The sequence below is a fragment of the Lissotriton helveticus genome, chromosome 1_1 (assembly GCF_964261635.1).
Source record: "Lissotriton helveticus chromosome 1_1, aLisHel1.1, whole genome shotgun sequence".
Taxonomy (NCBI): Eukaryota; Metazoa; Chordata; class Amphibia; order Caudata; family Salamandridae; genus Lissotriton; species Lissotriton helveticus.
This window is the reverse complement of record NC_136057.1, coordinates 1,952,812,403-1,952,833,648: the sequence shown is the minus strand read 5'-3', so window position 1 is coordinate 1,952,833,648 and position 21,246 is coordinate 1,952,812,403. Positions and strand designations below refer to the sequence as shown.

Sequence of the window (21,246 nt, the reverse complement as noted above, 5' to 3'; positions counted from 1 at the left end):
TCCCTCAACACTGGAAACCTTATTTAACAACTTGCTTAGTTTCCCAGACCCAGTGATAATAGCAGGGGACTTTAATATTACTTTGAATCCACTTTTAGATAAAACCCCTAACAGTAGGCAGAAAATAACTTCTAAATCTAGGAACTGCCTGTTAGGTTTGATGCGTCAATATGACTATTTAGACATTTGGCGGTTTAAAGAGGGTCAAAGGCAAGAATTTTCATTTAGGAATCATAAATATAGACACAAGTCTAGAATTGATTTTATTCTTATAAGTAGAGCTTTCGCTGAAAATACAATTTCAATACAATATACCCCAATACATCTTTCTGACCACTCTGCAATTGAACTAGTACTAAAATTAGCCACAACATCTCCCATTAAAACATGGTCCTTTGATAGATCTCTCCTCTCTTCAACAGAGGATATTGTATTCTTACAATCAGAGACAAAGTATTTTTTTAGTACTAATAAAGATTCAGCTCCAATAGGGACTATTTGGGATGCGTTCAAGTGTACTCTAAGAGGCCTCATTAAGAATAAAGTAGCCTTCCGCAGTAGACAATATATAGAAGAAGTTACCTCTATTGAGAGAGACGTTTTGAGAGTACAAAACGATATGGATAACATTGATCCCACAGAAAATCCTACTTTTGCCCTCAAACAAGCAGAATTGAGCAGGCTGAAACTTTCATTGTCAGCAGTTTTGGAGAAGCGGGTCATGCAGAGATGGGAAGCAAGTAAGCTCGCCCATTTTCAATATGGCGAGGGGGCAGGTAAATTACTTGCCTGGAAAGTAAAATCTGACCGGGCACGAAACAACATCTGTTCAGTTATTTCAGCGGAAGGTACTTTCTCTAGAGATGAGGAAATCAGAGCAGTTTTTAGAGAGTTCTTCGAAACCATTTATCAAGACGATCTTAGGCCGAATCATTGTGACGTAACTAATTGGCTGGGGGGCATACCTCTTCCCTCCCTAACAGAAGAACAATCTTGCTACTTAGATGGGGAAATAACTATAGCAGAGGTGGAGGAGGCCATAAAGAAATCAAAAAACGGAAAAGCGGTTGGCACAGATGGTATGCCTAGCGAGATTTATAAAAAACTTATTTCGGAACTCTCACCAGTGCTAGTCACTTTGTTTAACCAAATTCTTAGAGAGGGGAAAACACCACCGGAGTCATGGAACAGTGCTGTCATAACCCTAATTTTGAAACCTGGTAAACCCGCCTCTGACTGTGGCTCATACAGGCCCATCTCTATACTAAATGCCGACTATAAAATTTTTACTTCCATTTTAGCAAACCGGCTGGGGCGGATAGCTCCGGATATAATAGCTTCGAACCAAAAGGGTTTTATAAAAGGGAGACAGCTCTGTGAGCTTACATACGAATTGATTGGTACAATTGATATTGCTATCAAGGAAGAAATTCCACTGGTTGTTCTCACTCTAGATGCCACCAAGGCCTTCGATAGGGTGAATTGGTTGTACCTATCGGAGGCCTTGAAAAGCTTTGGTATTGGAGATGGATTTCGGAGGACAATTCAGCTTCTATATCGTAACCCTTCTGCTTCCTTACTAATTAATGGAGGCCTGACAGAACCTTTTAAGATCATGAGAGGAACCAGACAGGGTTGTCCCCTGTCCCCCCTTCTTTTTGATATATATATAGAGCCATTTGCTCAGATCCTTAGAGATAACACACTCATTAAACCCTTTATTTATGGTGGCTGGGATAAGAAGGTGGCACTTTATGCGGACGATATTATGATTTTCTCTACAGATTACGAAGAGGCGTACCCAGAAATAATTGAACAGGCTCATATATTTGGGAAAGTTTCGGGGTATGAGATTAATGCTCTCAAGACAGAATCAATGTCCTGGAACTGTAACAGAACTAATAATAATGGGACATTTAAAAGTCAAATTCGTTATTTAGGGGTGAATATAGTTGAGGATATCAATGTAATCGCCTCTCTCAATTTCAATAAAGTCGCCACAGAGTGCAGGAAACTCATGAGAGATTGGTCTCATCGCCCGCTTTCTGTTCTGGGAAAGCTTAATCTGGTGAAGATGAGTATCCTACCGAAAGTTTCCTTTTTATTTAATTCAATTCCACTTTATTTTGATTCAAAATTAATTTCCAAGCTACAGAGTGCTATCACTAGTTTTATTTGGAACAACAAAAGTGCCAGAATCTCGTGGAAAAAAATAAGACGACGGAGGGAGAAGGGAGGGCTGGCTGGACCAGACATTCAAATATAGGCATGGGCCTTTCAATTATCGCACATGCGTATGTTGCTTAAAACTCCGCTATCCAGTGGGATGGGCCCTCTTTTTTCTACTCTACTGCTTAGTGAGGGTGTTAATCATTCCGGTTTCTTGTTTAAGTTCAGTGACCCCAAATTCTTTAAAAAAATTAAACTGGAAATTCTAAATGGTTTTGTATCTACTTGGTACAAAATAAGACAAGCGATTAAGATTGGCTACTATTCAGCTAGGGCATCGATATGGAATTTACCCGCCCCCCCCTTATGGACAACAGACGCCCTAAACAAACCCCTACTAGAAGCTGGTATTAACTGTTGGGACGACTTGTTTATGGATGGGGCTCTACTCCCATGGGACTATCTTATTAACAAAGTCGGCCCTGAGTTGTCAAGATTTAAATATATTCAGATTTCTAGCTGGGCTCAGACATATTATGGTCAGTCAATGAGACGTTGTAAGCAGCCTATAGGTGGTGTCAGTGACTTGATAACTTCCTTATTAGATAACCCAGTGGCGAAAAAAGAAATCTCCCGGTGGTATAACAAAATATTAGATGAAATTGATATTAGTTTTCAACTACCAACAAACTTATGGGCAGAATTAATGCCGGGGCTGGAAGTGGAAGAGCTCTGGAGTGCTTCTTGTTCATTGCTCTGGGATTTAGTTAAACCATCGTGGCTTCGTCGGAATCATCTCTTCACCTTGCATAGGGCATATTATTCCCCCCATAGGTTAACAAAATTCTCATTAACTGGCCCAGTTTCATGTCCTAGATGTGGGCTTGTTGCAGCAACCGATACACATATGTTTTTGGAATGCCCAAGTTTATCTGAATATTGGGAAGTCATTAAAAACAAGTTGTCGCATTCTGTGGGCGAAAACATTACAATAGACCTCAAGCTTGTGATTTTTGGTCTGAGAAACAATACTCATGATGCAGCAACAAGATTAATATTTTATGCTATCCTTGCAGCACGTAGGGAGATATGTAGACACTGGAAAGACGCTTTACCACCTACTGCGCATGAATGGCGAACATCACTCCTCCAAATTTCTAAGCTGGACTTAGCCAGGGTAGGAAACCCGAACACTAGAGCATATTGGGCAATGCTTGGTTAGTCGTGACCTTTACCTGGGGTTTTTTTTTTTGTTGTTTTTTTTTTTCCCCAGGTCCTATGATTAATGTGAGCATTGCCTACCTTGGCTATCAAGACTATTAGTCTAAATTTCAAGGGGGTCTCGATGATTCGGGCTCTATCAACTGAGGTATCATCTTAAGCGAGTCTAAGAGTGGTCGCTGTATTTAGTGCCAAAGGGGAACTGACCGTACCTCTCGATAGATAAATCCCTCACCAGCTATATGGCTGAGTTGGCACAGTACAAGACCTTCTGGCTATTCGCTCTGTGGTGGTTTTCTTCTCGGTATTGATAGATTGGAGCTATGCACACAAATGAGGATAAAAAAATAAATAAAAAAAAATAAAAAATAAAAAATAAAGTGTGCAATCAATCAATCAATCCATCGATCTATCGATCAATAGATCAATTGATAAAATAAATAATTAAGGATTTTACTAGAAAAAATAGAGCCTCTAACAATAACTATCTACAAATGGTTTAGTCATGTCATTGGATTTGAACAATACAAATTACCTTTGTAAATGCATTTAATCATTTAATTATTTTTTTTTAGAAATAAATGAGTCAAACTATTTCAGATGTTTCCATTCGCTGAGGAAACTTCCTATCAGTGTGTTCTTCGACTAAATAAGTCTCTGCTCCAAATTAGCACATGCCTAACAATAAAAATGCACGATAGTATATGCCTTGATGATCAGTCCCCAAAACTCTGTCTCCATTACACTCTTTTTTTTTTATCAGAAATAGATTTGTGTCCCACGGACACCTAACTTAAAGGGGTGCTATAACCAGCATGTCCAAAGCTGACCCACGAGGGCAACATTTTGAGGATATCCTCATTGAACTAGAATTGGCAAAGCCAATAGGCCTGTTCTTATCGTGCCAACATATGTAAACACAAGCTTGCAGAAATACTGGTTATCACATTAAAGTCTGCCCCATCATATAATTTTGGGAAAAATAGCAAAAAGGGATTGTTTCTGCACAGAAAAGACGAAATAAAGACTGAGGGGCAGATTTACAAGCCCCTTGCACCACTTTTTCATCACTTTTCCCATATTAAAAGTGACACAAAAGTGGCACAAGGGGCTTGTAAATCTGCCCCTGAATGTTACAGTTTGATGATTGAGTGGCCTAGTCAAGTGCAACATTTTGACTCATAAATTCCAATGGGAGCACTTCATGAAATGTGGAATGATGCACCAAATAGCCATCAGCATCCAGCGAAAGAATCATGCTCCTCCTATGTATATTTTACAGAAATGGTGGCAATATATCTTACAGACACCATCTCTGTCAAGCCATGCCTGAGTATGCACATACAGATACAAAGAAGGCACTAACATACATAGTCAATGGTTATTTTGAACAGGAAGCATGGATTTGATTCTCTTCGACCAATAGGGACACCCCTGAAGTAGACAGCTTTAAAGATGGCAAACACGTTTCACAACAGGATGCTGCTACAAAAAGGTTGCCACTCAATCTTGGGGCCATTTAAAATATAGTCACTGATTTCAAGGATGGAGATAAAACATGTCAATCCCTTAACAAATGCACTATGGAAAACACGTAAAATTTCGAGTGGCCCTATAACCCCCGCACCCCCCCTCCTGTTTTCCCCTTAACATTTTTCTAGCAAAAACCTGGTGACATCTATAAGTGAAAACGCACGCCCACTACAGAATTTGGTGCCTATGGAGCTCAGAATACAAGATATTTATTGTACCCGGTAAATATCCTACCATAGGAGAGTGGCATTTCCATGTGTGAGGAACAGACCCCAGTTCCGCACAACTTGATATTGAGGTCTACGAGTTAAAATCACCATCCTGGAACCTCATAGTTCATTTTCCTACCTGATATAACAGGGTATCCAACATGCTAATGCTAAAGACTCTTCCAGCAGCAAAAGGAAGTCTGAACATGAATGCCAGGTTAGAACCCTTTTCACGCTCTTTCTGTAGAGAAGAGAAAGAGAAAATCCGATTAGAAAGTATTCTGTTAATTTGTCCTTTCAACTTTAAATATAACAATATAACAAGGCCCAAATAACTAACGTTTGAGGCAAATAGCATTTAAACCCCTAAACGCTTAACGAGATAATACATGTGTGTGTTAAGAAGACTGGCTTTTCTTTTTTTTTTTTTTTTTATTTCCGAAATTCTTTATTGTATATAAAAAAAATATATATTTACATACATGGACAAGGCTTATACATGAGTGGAAGAAGAAAGTAGGCGAAGGAGGAGAAAGGAGGAAGGAAGAGGGGGGGAGAGCGGGGGGGGGGGCGGTAGTCCGTATTCTTGAGGTTATTCGATAGTTCGTTATTCCATAGTTCGCATTCCGTCGTATTTGATGTTCCAAGCAGCAGCTTGACATTTTGTCACGTCTCTGTGATCGCCCGTCTTATGCCCCACGCCCCGGCCCGAAGGGAACAGTAGAGAGATATAGTAGGAGATAGGCGGTGTGCAGGGCGTTTTGTTAACGCATAGGTTTCAGCATACGCCCTCAGTTGTATCTTGTTCAAACGCCTATGGCGGCTTGTGTGATGATAGGTAGAGGTCTAAGGACCCCCACATGGTTGACTGCTTGTGCGTTTTCGGTGAGTGTTTCGCTGTGATGTTATCTGCCCCCCTTAGGAACGTGACCCAGTTGAGCCATGCCTGGGGTGCCGCTTTCGATGTGTCCTTCCAGTTAGTTAGGACTATTTTGACTGCGGCTGTCAGCAGAAGGTCAATGAGGTCACGATCCTCTGTCTTTGTGATGGCCTGGGATGTGAAACCTAGGGCCAGGCTTGCGAGGTCTATTTGTATGTCTATGCCTGTGATCTCGTGGATAAGTATTCTGATTTTCCCCCAAAAGTCCTTTATTTTTGGGCATTTTAGTAGGAGGTGTTCTAAGTCTCCCCTCTCTTTGTCGCAGTTCCAGCATACATCGCTGTCTCTAATACCCAGGGTGGCTAGTCGGGCTGGTGTCCAGTATGCCTTGTGTACTAGCCAAAATTTCGTTTGATTAAGTGTGGCCGTTATCTTTTTCCTAGTTGTGGATCTCCATAGCTCGGCTTTCACGCCCTCACTTAGTGCTTCCCCTGCTGTCTCCCCCCAGAAGTTTGTGACCTTGTCATTAAGTTTGGTGTTTTTGGGGCGAAGGACCTTATATAGGTGTGCTACCTGGTGTCCTAGTGTGTTCAGGCTGGTAGCGAGCTGTACTATCGATGGTGTCTGGCTGTTGAGGTTTGCCTTCCTTATCGCGACTTTTATCTTCAGGAAGTTGTATAGTTCTATGCTGTTTAGGTTGTGTTTCCCCTTTAGGGTGTCAAACGTTATGTCCGCGCCCTTGTTCTTAAAGTCCTTGGCTATGGATATCCCTTGGCTGTACCAAACGTGCATGTCTAGAACCTTACCCCTATATTTAAGGGTGGGGTTATGCCAGATGGATTCAAAAGGCCCCCCTCTGATGCTCGTGTTTAGTAGTTTGTCTACCTTCAGGAGAGCTCGTTTTGTGTTTCTAAGGACTGGGTTGTCTTTAATCGCTGGGTGTTTGGTGGCAGTGAGGAGGGTGATGGGCTTCATGCCCTTTAGCAGCCCTTGTTCAAGTGATAGCCACGCTGGAGTGTAGTCCTGTCTTGGGTCTAGCCAATGCAGTCCCTGTCTGGCTATGCACGCTTCGTGGAAGCGTTTGAAGTTTGTCATGTTTAGACCCCCCTGTTCTTTTGATAGTCTGAGCTTTTGCATGCTTATTCTGGGCTTCTTCCCTCTCCATAAGAAATTGTTCAGTATCTTGTCTACCTTTTTGTGGAAGTCTTCTGTGTTGGTTAGTGGTAGCATTGTTAGCATATAGTTCACCATTGGTGTGAGCATCATTTTTATTGTTTCTACCCTTCCCCACCATGTTGTGAATTTGGGGGACCACCCGTCTACTTTGTCCTTGATCTTCTGGATTGTTGCTTGCTCATTATGTTCTAGTGTCGTTCTCAGGTCTCTCTCAAAAAGGATGCCTAGATACTTAATAGGTTTTTTCTGCCACGTTAGGCCTGACGTTCCTAGTACTGTGCTTGTTGTGTGGATGTTTAGAGGTTTGCACTCTGATTTGTCCTTGTTGAGTTTGTACCCTGAGACCTGGGCGTACCTCTCGATGGTGTCTGTCAGTGCCTTGATGGATCTTTCTGGGTCTTCTGTCATTATTAAAACATCATCCGCATATGCTGCTAGCTTGAATTTTTCCCCCCCTATCGGGACCCCTGCTATGTCGTCGTTCGTTCTTATCATTGTTAGGAGCGGTTCTATTGCCAGTAGGAAGAGGCCAGGTGAGAGTGGACAGCCTTGTCTTGTACCTCTGCCTAGGTTTAGTATGTTTGAGGTTCCGCCGTTTACTACCACCCTCGCTTTGGGGCTGTTGTATAGCGCCGTCACCATCCTCCTGTAGTTAGGTCCTAGCCCGAACTTCCCCATGCAGCGATCTAGAAAGGGCCATGAGACTCTGTCAAACGCTTTTTCGGCGTCCAAGGCTATCATCACAGCTGCTTTGCTACTCCGGGCTGAGTGGTTAATTATGTGGCATAGTAGTCTGGTGTTATCGTGGGACATGCGGTTTTTGAGATATCCTACCTGGGAGTTGTGTATGAGCTTGGGTAGGTATGCATTAAGTCTATTGGCCTGTATCTTCGCGTATATCTTGCAGTCTACATTTATGAGTGAGATCGGCCTAAAGTTCTTCGCCTCTGTCGTGTCCTTCCCTTCCTTTGGTATGACTATTATGTTTGCCTCAGCCATTGAGGGGGTCATGCGTCCTTTGTGGACGCATTCCTCAAATACCTGTTTCATTGTGGGTTGGAGCGTGGTTAGGTATTGTTTGTAAAAACCTGCTGAGAATCCGTCTGGTCCAGGTGCTTTGTTTTCCTTGAGACTGGCCGTAGCTTTCCTTATCTCTTCTTCCGTTACAGTTAGCTCTAAAGTGTCTCGTTCTTGGTCTGTTAGTGTGGGTGTGGATATGTTTTTTAGAAGTTCCTCGCCCCCGTCCTCTTTTAGCGCTTCATCTCTTGTGTATAGGCCCTCATAGAAGTCCCTGAAGACCTCCAGGATGTCCTTGTTAGCAGTTTGGGCCTTGTTGTGTTTGTCTTTGATTGCCCCTATTGTGTGCTGTTTTTGTTTCCCCCTTAGATAGGTTGCTAGGTTTTTCCCCGCTTTGTTCGCAGTGCATAGGTTAACTGATTTGTATTTGTTGATCCAGGTCCCTGCTCTTTCGCTCAGTATTCTGTTGAGCTCGTACTTCCGTTTAGTTAGGTTTGTGAGTGTATTGTTGTCTTCTAATCTAGCAATGTGGCTGTTCTCTAGTGTTTTAATCTCTTTCTCTAGGTCGGCTATTCTCTTGTTCCTTGTTTTGTTCATTTTGCCCTTTATTGACATGACTGTACCCCGTATGGTGGCTTTTAGAGCATCCCATAGTACCTCTCTGGGTGTCTCTGGTGTATCGTTGATTGACAGGTACTCTTTAATCGCTGTCTCCATCTCTGCCTTCGCTGATGTGTGTTGGAGAAGGCCGTCGTCGAATCGCCACCTGCGGGTTGGCTTTTCGTTGTGTCTGCCCGATAGGGATAGACTTATGTGTGCGTGATCTGATATTGATCTGGGTCCTATTTCTGTGTGGTCTATGAGGTGGGTGTGTGTTTCTGACATTAGTATATAGTCTATTCGGCTGTAGGAGTTGTGAGGGTTGGAGTAGAATGTATATTCTCTGGCGTCTGGGTTACTTAGGCGCCATGGGTCCTTCATTCTCAGTTTGGAGCACAGATTTTTAAGGATGTTAGGGCTAGCTGTTGAGTGGCGTTTGCTGGGGTGTTTGTCAATCGCTGGGTCGAGAACTTGATTCATGTCTCCGGCGACGATCAGCAGGTCGTCCAGTGGCAGGGTGTGTAACTGGGCTCCTACCCCCTCCCAAAATTGTTTATCCTCACTGTTAGGGCCGTATATGTTCGCGACATGGTAGGTCTCTCCTGCTCTCTTGAGACTGGTCACCAGTGTTCTGCCTTGGGTGTCTGCTTGGTAGTTCGCAACTGATAGGTTCGAGTTTTTGCTGATTATTGTTACTACCCCATTCTTTTTGTTCTGAGCTGGAGATCCCACCACCTCACCTATCCAGTTGGCTCTTATTCTTGGGATGTCTGCCTCTTCTAGTCTCGTTTCTTGGAGCACATATATGTCGCTTTTAAGTTTCTTGAGATGTTCAAGCACTTTCCGCCTTTTCACCGGGCTGTTGAGCCCCTTGACATTTAGGGAGACTATTTTGATGTCTGACACTATACTATTCTGGCTATTGTACGTCATTAATGCTGCTCTGTGTTCGCTGTACCGGTGGCCTTTCTCTAGGTGCTTTTGTTCCCAGTGCTGTGTGCCTTTTCATGTCTTCGTGCGTGCCTTTGCTCCTACCAGATGTGAGTGTAATGAAAGAGAAGTAAAAGATGCAAAAGATGCAGAGAAGAGAAAGATAGTCAGTAAGCCCATGTATAGAACCCCCCCCCTTTTCCCCCCCGCCCTGTTCCCCCCCTCCCTCCTTCCCGCCCCCCTCCCTCCCTTACTTGCTAAGTGGGTGTGCGACGACAAAGTTCCTCTGCTCGCATCATCCCTGAGGTAGAGTTGGTTTCCTCTTTGGCTGTTGGTGCGCCTCTCTGCAAGGGTCACTTGCTCGACCTCCAGTCTCTCTCTTGCAGGGGCTGTTCCTTTAATCTAGGCATTGTGTGGTGAGGTAGATGCGCTGTTCTGTGTTCCCTTGCTGGAGTTCTACGTGCGTCTTTTACTCTGATTGTTCACTCAATCCTGGTGATGCGCTCCTCTTTGCTGCTCCTGGACTTTTGTTTTCCTCCATGTCCTCCACCGGTGGACCTTGCAGATATCGTTTTAGATCTCCTGGGCATTCAAAAAACATCGTCTTCCATTTGTCTGTTACTTTGAACTTGGTTGGGCTGATGAAGCTGAAAGTGGCTCCCCTTCTACGCAGAGTGTCTCTTTGCGCCAGGAAGCCTTTCCTTAACTCAACTGTCGGCTTTGAGTAGTCCTGGGTCAGTACTATCTTGTTTCCGGCCCACGTCAGATTCTGATTCTTCCTGGCGAAGGAGAAGATGGCTTCCGTCTGATTTAATCTCAGTGGGTTGCAGATTATTGCTCTCGGGCCTCTGCCTGTAGTCGGTTTTCCTGCTGGTACCCTATATGCCTTTTGTACCTCGAAACCTCTCTGGAAAGTGATGCCTGTGAGTTGTGGGATCATCTCCTCCAGCATGGCGGCACAGGAGCCTGCTTTATCCTCTGTCCCTTCTGGTACTCCTAGGATCCTTACATTGCCTCTTCTTGCCCTGTCGTCCTTCTCCGCTAGCTGCTTTTGTACGGCATTTGTGGCTGTTCTCAGCTCTGCTATGGCCTTGGTGTGCTTACTTGTTTCGTCTTCCACTGAGCTTATTCGGCTTTCTGCGGCCTCTATTCTCGTGTTTGTTTTGTGAAGGTCCGCTCTTATGGCCGCCATCTCAAGTTGCATGTTCTCTAGCTTGAGTTTCGTCTCTCTCCCCACCTCGTTGCCTTCGTTTACTTTCCGCAGGATGGTCTCCAGAGTGACGGGTTCGCCTCTTGCTTTGGACGGGGACCCTTGGTTGTCTATTTTTGGCTTCTTCTGCTGCTCGCCTGCCAGCTTCCCATCGCTGCCTGCCATTGTTCGGATGCCCCTTCTTGATAGGATGTTGACCAGCCTCCCACCTGCTTGTGCCACCTTTGGTGTGTTTGTCTCCTTTGGGGCAGGTGGTTGGGCGACTTGTCTATATCTGCTCGGCTCTCTGATGTGTCTTGTTCTTGTTTTTGCCTTAGGTCCTGCCAGCGTGTGTTTTGTCCTGTTCGTGGCTTGCGGGCCACTGGCTCTTTAACCTCCTCCGGCCTTCGGTGAGGAGATGTTCAGGGTTGCGCCCGCGAGCTGTTTGGCACTACGGAGGGGTTTAATACCCACTCTGCTCTGCGCGGTCCCTGGGTTGCATGCTTGCCTGCAGGTGCGAGTGTTTATGGCCGCCCGGGCTTGGGATACTGGGGGGGGGGTGCTCTCTTCGTCCCTTCTGACTCCGCTGCCTGTTGTCTCATCCGCTTCCCCCACAGGGGTGGTGCATCTGCGATGCCTTCAAAATCAGCACCCCGCGCCTCTGCCCTGGGTGCTGTGTGACAGTTTGGCCCCCCTCTCAGTCTTGGATGTGCCCGACGTTTGCTTGGGGCGTCAGAGCGCCACACCCACGTTGCGCCCGCTGCTCTCTCAACGCAGCTCTCCCTGTTCAAAGTCAGCGCTCAGCCCCGGGTGCCAGTTTTAGCCCCTGTTTTATTCTCTGCGTTTGTTCTTTGCCCTGCTTGGCCTGGTTGGTATATCCGACGTGTTCCTTTGCTTGGGGGATTTGTGTGCCTCACTGTGTTGCACCCGCTAGACTCTCGGCGCACCTCTCCTCTTAGTCGCTGGCCTCCCTTCTCTTGCCTCCGGTGCCTCCGGTGCGTGGTCTTTGGCTTCTAGCGTGTCGGTCGCTTACTGCTCTCACCTCCCCTCTCCTGCCTCTCTGTTAGGCGTTGCTGACGATCGCTCTTCTCCGTCTTCCTGTCTGCCTCCCCTTCCGGCTGCCGGCTTTCGTCTTTCCGCTTCCGGGTCACTTGCCTACACGCCTTCCACCTGAAATCGGGGAAGACTTCCGGCAATGGCGCCCTTGCAGCCCTCTTACTTCCGGTTTGTTCGCCACCGGCCCTCGGCGCTTGGGATGGCTCGGCTTCTGGGCAGGTTTGGGTCGCTTTCTCCGCTCCTTCTCCTTTTGTGCGACGATCTCTCTTTCTTTGTCCCCCTTTTTTTAGTTTTTTAGTTCAGGGCAGCCGTCAGCTTTGGGCTCTTCTGTTGTGCCTGAGGTCACGGCTGATCGGCGTTCTAGATTGCGTTGGCGGGGGGAGGTCTCTGGGCACCGCTGTCGTAGTGCTTCAGAGGCGCCTTTCTGCTTGTTGCTCCGTCGCCTTTCCCTTCTCGCCTCACACCGCCATCTTGTTTCTGCGTGCTGTTGTTTACCCCCGGAGGGCTCAAGAGCTCATTTCTCGCTCCGTGGTTGCGCTTCTTCACCTCTCGTTCGTCGATCGGTTGCGCAGACCTTTCCCCCACCTTGTTTTGTCCTTTTTGTTTAGTTTTGTTCAGTGTGGCTGGTTGTTTACCCCTCAGGGATGTGGAGCCGACGGACCTAGACGACCGTCTCCATTGCCGTCCAAGCCACGCCCCCCAGAAGACTGGCTTTTCAAGCCACTATAAAGAGCAACATTTGTGATGTTTTGAAAATGATAAAAAAAGTTGGCAAATAATACTTATACTGACCGCTAGGTGGCGCCCCTTGTCTGTTCTATGTACGATATTATTTTTTTGCTTCAATGACTACTGGTGTAGGCAAGTTTTAACTTTACTCTTTGCATGGTATCACTAAATACTGTTCCAGCATTACATTGCATCATCGGTTTCCGTGCTGCTCCTACAAAACCTTTCCACTTACATTAATTGGCAATTTTGCAGTGTTGTTGGTGCTTCATTGTAAGACGGCTATCAACAAATGGCTGCATAATAAAGGGATGTGATGCAGGTACTGGCACGTCTTTTAAAAGAAGACAATAGATGTGTCCAATTGAGAAAAGCGCTAAATCTCCTTTAGTGCCAAGTGAGAAATATTTTTTATATTAAATGGGGATGGGCAAAAACAGGAATCCATCTACACTTTTTTTTTTTTTAAACACATTTTATTAGGGTGATACACATCCATGACAACGTATGCCAGTCTTCATAACAACATGTACTGGTATTCATTATACATCTTTACATTGATGGTGTCACAGAGCCATCAATGTAACGGCTTTGATCGTGTTATGGGCCATATACATAACAACCTTCATGAATGTACATTTTCATATGCGGACTAAAGGAGAAACAGTTCAGTATAATTAGTCTCACCAGACATACGTACTAAATATCTTATACTCTCTGTACCGTGACTAGGGGTGGAGCGTCCATTGGGGCGTGGGGGCGTAGCCCCCCCGCCCCCGCAGCTCCCTCGGTGTCTCTGACCTGAAGTAAACTCAGTTTACTTAAGTTCAAACTAGAATCCGAGGGAGAACTGACAATGCCTGCCAGTCAGCATGACGCAGGACCGCCCACCCCATCAGAGACTGAAGGGGGTGGGCGGTCCTGTGTCACGTTGACTGGCAGGCATTGTGAAGGGCAGGCAGCAGCACAGGTGTGCATGAGTGGGGACGGAGGGTCAATTTTTGCACCCTGTCCACTCATGCGCAGTTGTGCCTACTCTGGTTGGCTCATGCCCATTAGGAGAGCGGGGGTCGCTCTCCTAATGGGCAGGCGGGCAAAAATCAACCGTGGCCTGTGTCAATCATTGGCTGAGGAGGGCGGGGTAGCCACTCCAGTGAAGGCGCCAAGGTCCCAGAAGAGATGCGATGCTGCCCAGCGGTCAGGTAAGTTTTCTATCTTTATTCATTTTTATTAATTCCCTGGCCCCCACCCCAGCGCGACCCCCCCTAGTATTGCGAAGCAATCAGCGACTGTGTGCGTGCTTCTGTGCGTGTGCCTCCCAACGTTTTATGGCTGATGTCAAAGAGGGGCAAAAGTTAAAAGTTTCTAATATTCCAGCATTGCACATTTTTTAACGACTTTTCATACTTTGACTTATAGACAGTATCAAAAACAATCCTTTATAAAACAGGTGTTGTAATATCTGATAACATGGCAAAATTCGTAACTGTCCAGAGACTCGTATATTTTAGCGAGAACATTGACATAGAAAGTAACTAATTTCGTTCCAAAGGCATTAATTAATAGCTCTGTACTGCCACGTTGTGGATGTTGAATAAATAATTTCACTGTGCGTGCAAAATTTATGTGCTTGACACATTAAATGAAGGACGAAATTCACACCCACTTGGGAATAACTCCTCTCTCTAATCGCTTGCATTGTCCCAGCCTCCCAGACAATATAGCCTTTCCGCTTCAATCCCATAGCAAGGTCTCCATTGCCCATCCCACATCTACACTCAATGTTCGGTCGCTGAAAATAAGTCTTTCCCCCCCACCAAGACCAGCCCTACCAGTATCTTTCATGGGTGTTTTAAAACACTATATAATCACCTGCATGACCGTTTTGTTAACAGGATGCCCTGTCTTTTATTGAGAACACTTCATTCTCAATGGAAAATAGCCCATATGTTTAGATTTGTGTGCAGGGAAACTTCATATCGCCAATGTAAATTTAAAGCTATGAGCCCAGTAGTAAATATTTTGAGTTCTCTTTATGATGTCACATGTAACCTCTTTGTGGAAAGTATTCCCTTTATTGGAAACTGTCAATGTGTAATTCCACATTTTTGTCACCTTGAAGATAGTTGTGAGGATAGGGTGTGTTGCACTGAGGTACTGCGCTGACGTAATGATATTTTATTCTCATTACGTGTGCATTGAGAAGCACTTGCAGGCACTATAAAGTTTTTACATTTGTTATTTCAAGTTAAAATTTTCAAAGTGTGTCTGTTTAACACATGAATCAAGCAAGTAATGGCCTGCAACACGTGCTTCACTGCAATTTGAATATTTGGATTAAACTTTTCATGGTAGAGCAGATACGCTCATTCAGTATGCATACGCCCCACCAGTTTCAAATTCCACCAGCAGCCACTGACCGTGACATGTGAGCATACCCTCATTTTATCCTACCTATTAAATAAAAAATAAAATAAAAAAACAACATATCAACTATGATAACTCATCCCCCTTACCACCCTTCCGCCATATTGTTAAATCACACATTCACCGCTAACACCACTGGATACACTTCTCTTCGTAAGGTCACAACCCAAGCTATAGATTTTACCATAATAATTAGAACATTGCGTACTGAATGAACTGACCGCTGTAGCATCAACATATCCATATTTACAATTCATCAGTATACTCATCAGATTACATGAATATCGGTTGCTTAAAGTTCTTCCATTAACCCATTCCAGTCCAATGAAATAGGTTTTTTCCTCAGCCCACGCCTTTCTTCCCTCTGAAGTTCTATACCCTCCGCGGTACCCCAACGGATTGCATCGTTATACCAATCCTGTATTGTTTTTGTTCTTTTCGCTATTATCAGCATTAGATTAAGAAATAGGGTTATGGGGTGTCCAGTTTTGCTAGTATGGCCTAATCCCAGCAAACAGAATTCCGATGTGTTAAGCATTCTCCCAGGCGCTATGGTTGTTAATATGGTGTGTAGTGTGGACCAGTAATTTAAAAGTCTAGGGCAGGACCATAACATGTGTAGTTGATCAGCATTCGACTCTTGGCATCGGGGGCACTCATCAGCTACTTCCGCAAACATCATACTTAATCTGTGGGGAGATAAATACGCCCGGTGTAATATCATTAGTTGTATGAATTTAAATCTGGGATTACGCGCCACCTTCCTAGGGTATTTGATAACACCCTTCCATTCTTTATCTCTAAGTTCTCTCCCTATGTCTGCATCCCACCTTTCTCTGAGAGACCATAGTGACACCACTGTATGTGATTTGATCCCATGTGCCAACCACGTTGTTAGATGACTGCCATTTCCTATTAGGTACAACATGTTCACTAATTCGTGAGTTGGGGGTTCTTGTCCATCCGGAACCCAACCTTTACGTATAAATCTCAGGATCTGTGCATGCGTCAGAAAAAGTGTTTTGGGTTCTCCTCGCTCTCTTACCAGTGTATTATGTCTACCAGTGTACCGTCCACAAAGAGCATACCTACTGTATCCACACCTGTGTCCAGCCAGGCTGAGATACGTCGTGTGGAGACTACCTCCATAGACAGTGGGACACCCATCAAAGGAATATACGTACAGTCTTTGTCATTTAGTATATAGTAGCGCCTTCCTCCAGTAATACAGAGCCACATTAAGTAGTGAAGATGAATTTGGCGGTATCTTTACGGTTGGCAACAGTAACTTATGTAATTTACCCCCTTCCCCCTCCCTCTGTGACATTCCTATTTCATGTAGATTCCTACCTGCCAGACACAATGCCATCCACTAAAGCTAGCTGCCATAACAGTAAGTGTTAAAATCCGGTACCCCATTCCCCCACTTCTATTGTTTAACTTAAGCTTCGCAAGCCCTATCCTCCGCCTACCCGCGCCCCAGATTAGTTCTATCAGCAATGTGTCTAGCGCTTAAATATGTGGGCAGGGAATACTATTGGTAAGTTGGTAAAAAAGTACAACAGTCTGGGTAACAACACCATTTTGGTGATGGCTATCCTTCCCGCCACCGAAATGGGCAAGGACGTCCAAAACTTAATTTGTGCTCTTATTTCGTTAAATGCTCTAATGACATTGCCATCTATCAGGTTATCTAACTCCCTGTATATGTGTATCCCGAGATATTTAAAGGTTTTTGGCGCCAATTGGAAGGTCCATTGGCCAAAATGCAGCAAGCCTTGTGATCTGTGGCTCCGGAATGAGTAGGCATAAGATTTGACTTCATTGATGGAGAGCCCGGAGAGCAGTTGGAATTTCTCAAAAAGTACGGAGATGGGTGTGTGGTCTCTGTATAAATCCTCTAAATATAAGATTATGTTATCGGCATAAGCCGATATAATGTGTGATTCAGCCCCGCCATTTATACCATGCTGTGGTGCTAGTAAACCTACTTTAACCAGAAGAGGTTCCAGTGCTAAAATGAATATCATGGGTGACAAAGGGCAACCCTGTTGTGTGCCTCTTGCCACTACATAAGGTGGAGATATATGTGCCTCGTACGGGCACGTACAGTGGGGTTGGTATAAATTTAGGCCATCCATTTTATGTATTGGTCAGGGATTCCATATTTCGGTAGGATACGGAACATATACTCCCAATTTAACTAATCAAACGCCTGTCTCATGTCCAGTGAGATGCTGCCTTGCGTGCCTACAGGTAAAAATTCTCTTGTCATTATTTGATGTAGTCTACGGATATTCAATGCTCTACTTCTGCCAGGCACAAATCCATTTTGATCCGCATGTAGCAAGTGTGGTATGTATTGCTGTATTCTAGTAGCCAATAATTTACTCAAAATCTTGTAATCTGTGTTTAACAAAGACAAAGGTCTATACCCTGCCATATCTTTACCACTTCTGCCCGGTTTCAGTAGAGACACTGCTATTGACTGGAGTGTTGTGTTTGGTAGTGTGCCAGCCTCCAAGGATGACTGCTAAAGTTGTTTAAGGTGCGGCACTAATATTGTTATATATGTAGCGTAAAACTCAGCAGGTAGTCCGTCCGATCCTGGTGTTTTATTCCTAGGGAGTGCCTTAATTGCTTCTCTAATTTCTGCCTCTGTTATGGATTTGGTTAGTTATTTCTTACGTGCTTCTAATACCTGCAGGAGCTGTAGGTCTCTAAAAAATATTTCAAATTCGTGATCCAGCAAGACCGGAGGGGCCGCATACAAAGCCTCGTAATAAACTTTAAATACCTCATTTATATCTAGCTGAGTATTAACCAAAACACCGTCCGAGTTGGTAACCTCCAATATAGGAGTTGCTTCTTGAGTATTTTTAATAATCCTTGCTAAGAGCGGACCAGCTCTGTCTGCTTCTGCATTTTGCTTTTGCGTATATAGTCTAAAATCAAGTATTCTAACAATTCAGCATGTCTTATGTGGGCCTCCCGTAAGTCTTCCCTTTGCTCTTCCTTAGTCAATACTTCCCTTTCAAGTGTACCCAATCTGTTTTCTATATCTGCAAGATTAGTTAGTATTGATGTGCGTTCTCCTACTCTAGTGCTAATAGCAACTTCCCTCAACACCATCTTAAAAGCGTCCCATTCTACTTGTCTCGAGCTGGCGGTGTTAGCGTTTTCAGCAAAATAATTAATAATTGCCTTTATTAGAGTACTGTGGAAAACTGAATCTTCCAACAGCGAAGGGTGTAGTTTCCATGCGGGTATGGGGGTGGGTATCTTACCCCAATTGAGCACAACCTCCAATGGACTGTGATCTGAGAGGGTCTTTCCCAGGTAGGTGGTGTCTACCACATGTTGTACTAATCTCATAGAGCAGAATATTTTGTCAAGGCGTGTGTGTAACCCGTGTGGGGGTGAATAGAATGAGTATTCTCTGCTACCCGGACTTTTCAGTCTCCATGTGTCTCCGATATACCACCCCTCTGCCCAGTCCCTCAGCGCCTCTGCTTGTTTTCTGCTATTTGTCCCTTGCAATGGCGAATGGGATCTATCCAGCTCTATATCCATGACAGCATTTAAATCACCCCCAATCACCCATGGGTAGTGTTCCCATTCCGTCAACATCCCAGACAGTGTTGCCAGGAAAAGATGTTGATCTACATTTGGAGCGTAAACACTTCCCTTTACTATCTGTTTCCAGTCCAGCTTCCCAAGTAATAGTACATATCTGCCATTAATGTCAATTTTGTGGTCTTGCAGCTCAAAGGGTACCCCATTTCTGATTCAAATTGCTGCTCCCCTCACAAAGGCTGAATACGAGGTATGGAATAATGGGCCTCTCCACTTCTTCTGCATCTTTTCCGCTTCGGGTGTGTCAAAAGAGTTTCCTGGAGTAGTGCTATATGTACCTTTCTGCGGTTCAGCTGTGCTAGAGCTCTGTGACTTTTGTGGATAGAAACCAACCCCCTTACATTCCAGGATGCATATATGTACTTTCTAGGTTGTATCATATTGTTTACTGTGGTAAGTGTCTACGTGTGGCGCGGTGTCATATGGGCAGGTAAGCATGATCATGTCCGAGTACCCCGTAATAATAGGTTCCTAATACTTGACAATATACTTATCTGTTGTCAACAGAGTTATGGAAACCATAAACATCTCTCCAATTCAACATTCATTCATAGTCTTCGGGGTCATCAGTGGGAACAGGGTCAAACTGCTTTCCGAGTCAGAGTGTTCCTCTAGGCCTTCTGAGAATCCCACTGTTTCGGCAATGGAAGTTGCATCCTGCTCCGCCAGCACCACTGCTGTCAGCAGAGCATTATTTTGACTCTCAGTGATTTGCTTCGGAGTGGGGCATTTGTCGAGAGGAGGTCCCACCTGTCCAATCCTGTTTAGTAGATGTGTGTCTTCCTTCTTCTCTCGTGCTCTAATCCTTTGACTGCCTTGTGAGGAGGCTTGTGAGGAATGTGGAGTTAACGTTACTTCAGCCCATTCCGCCCCGTCCTTTGGTTTGTCGAAAAACAGGGATTTCTGGTTGTGGATCACCTTCAGCCTCTCAGGGAATAACATGGCGTATTTTAAATTATGAGTTTGCAGCGTCTTCTTTACTTCCCTGAATGTGTTCCTTGCCTTCTGAACAGCCATCGTAAAATCAGGGTAGATGGATATGCGTTTATTTTCAAACTGTAGGGGTGCATTTTCCCTTGCGGCGCGCAATATGGTGTCCCTGTCCCTATAATTTAAAATCCTGGCGATGATTGGTCAGGGGGGTGCCCCCTGCCTTGTGGGCCTAGGAGGCACTCTATGCGCCCTTCCCACTGCATACAATGGTGAGAGAACTTCCTTGACCACAGTATCTCTAAGCCAGTCTTCAATAAACTGCGTTGGATTCGTCCCTTCACTGCACTCTGGGATGCCTAGGACATGTGTTGTTATTACGTCGCGATCTACCTTTTGCATCGTCCAGCTTATCCTGCATGTCTTTCAGTTGTTCGCTTTACTTGATCTATTTGTGTGGTAGTGGCCGTCTGCTGCGGGACCAGGTCATCCAATAATATTTTATGGTTTTTAACTTTGTCACTAAGCTTGTCATGATCAGCCTTAAGTAATTTTAAATTAGTTGACAGTTTTACAATTTGTAGTTCTATGGCGGCCCTGGATTCTCATATTTCTTTAAGTATTAGATCCAGGTTATCCGTTCCTGCTGCTGTAGTCGGGAGTAACTCTTGCACCGAGCTTTGGGATGCCTCTGTGCGTGTTGCGTTGTTGCATTCCTCCGGGGGTGGGTGCTCCTGTTATTTCACTCTCTGTCTGCCCATGGTACGTGATGACCAGGAGGGGGGTAAAAGAGAGAAAAAAGAGAGAGGGGAGGATGTTCAGTCTGCTGTGGATCCACCGGTCAGGTCACTGTGTATGTTATGTTATATGTTATATCTTATGCTATGTTATAAAAGATTTATACCGCGCACTAATACTCTGGAGTGTCCTGGCACGTAGGTGAACGTGTACAGTAATATTAAATCAACTGTTTGAACAGGAACGTTTTGAGAAGTTTTTTAAAGATAGGAAGCTCCTGGGTATGCTGGAGGTCAGCTGGAAGAGCATTCCACAGCGTGGCTGCTTTATGGCACGGGGTGTATACTCTCCGAGTTCTGTGGCACTATAGTGTATCCGCCAAGCTCAGTGTCAACTCATTTCCGGCCCATTCCCAGCAATGATGATTCCCGAAGGGTCCCAGGGGTCAGCAGCTCGACCCTATTGCAGCTCCGACATAGTCACACACAGCTGGAGGTGTGTCCCCCCAGCGCCGGACCCAGTTGTGCTGTCGTCAGAAGTATGCGCTTGTTCCTATGCAGAACACACCACGGGGTTCCTCCACTCCTTAGCCCAGCCCTGATAACTTAATGTTGGTTCCTAACCCCCAATGCATCAAGAAAGGAAACCAGTCCCCCTGCTCTTCCCTCTCAACACAGACTCGGATGGTGTCCATTCCGCCCCTTGCCTGTGTCAACTGCTTTATTCCTTCACTCCACCCAGAGCGCTGGGTACTGGTTATGAGTCCTGTTTACCTCTCACTGTGACAAACAGTGTAGCCTAGTTTC

At 44.9% G+C, this 21,246-nt stretch overlaps 1 protein-coding gene across 1 annotated transcript in view; it reads right to left on the bottom strand.

Moving 5' to 3' along the window:
- The window catches only part of KCNT2 (potassium sodium-activated channel subfamily T member 2), a 1,660,679-nt gene that overhangs the window by 39,026 nt on the left and 1,600,407 nt on the right, over positions 1-21,246 (bottom strand). The window contains exon 26 of the mRNA XM_078650345.1: positions 5,272-5,373. Within this exon, the coding sequence (XP_078506471.1) occupies positions 5,272-5,373 (102 nt within the window). The remainder of the gene's footprint in view (positions 1-5,271; positions 5,374-21,246) is intronic.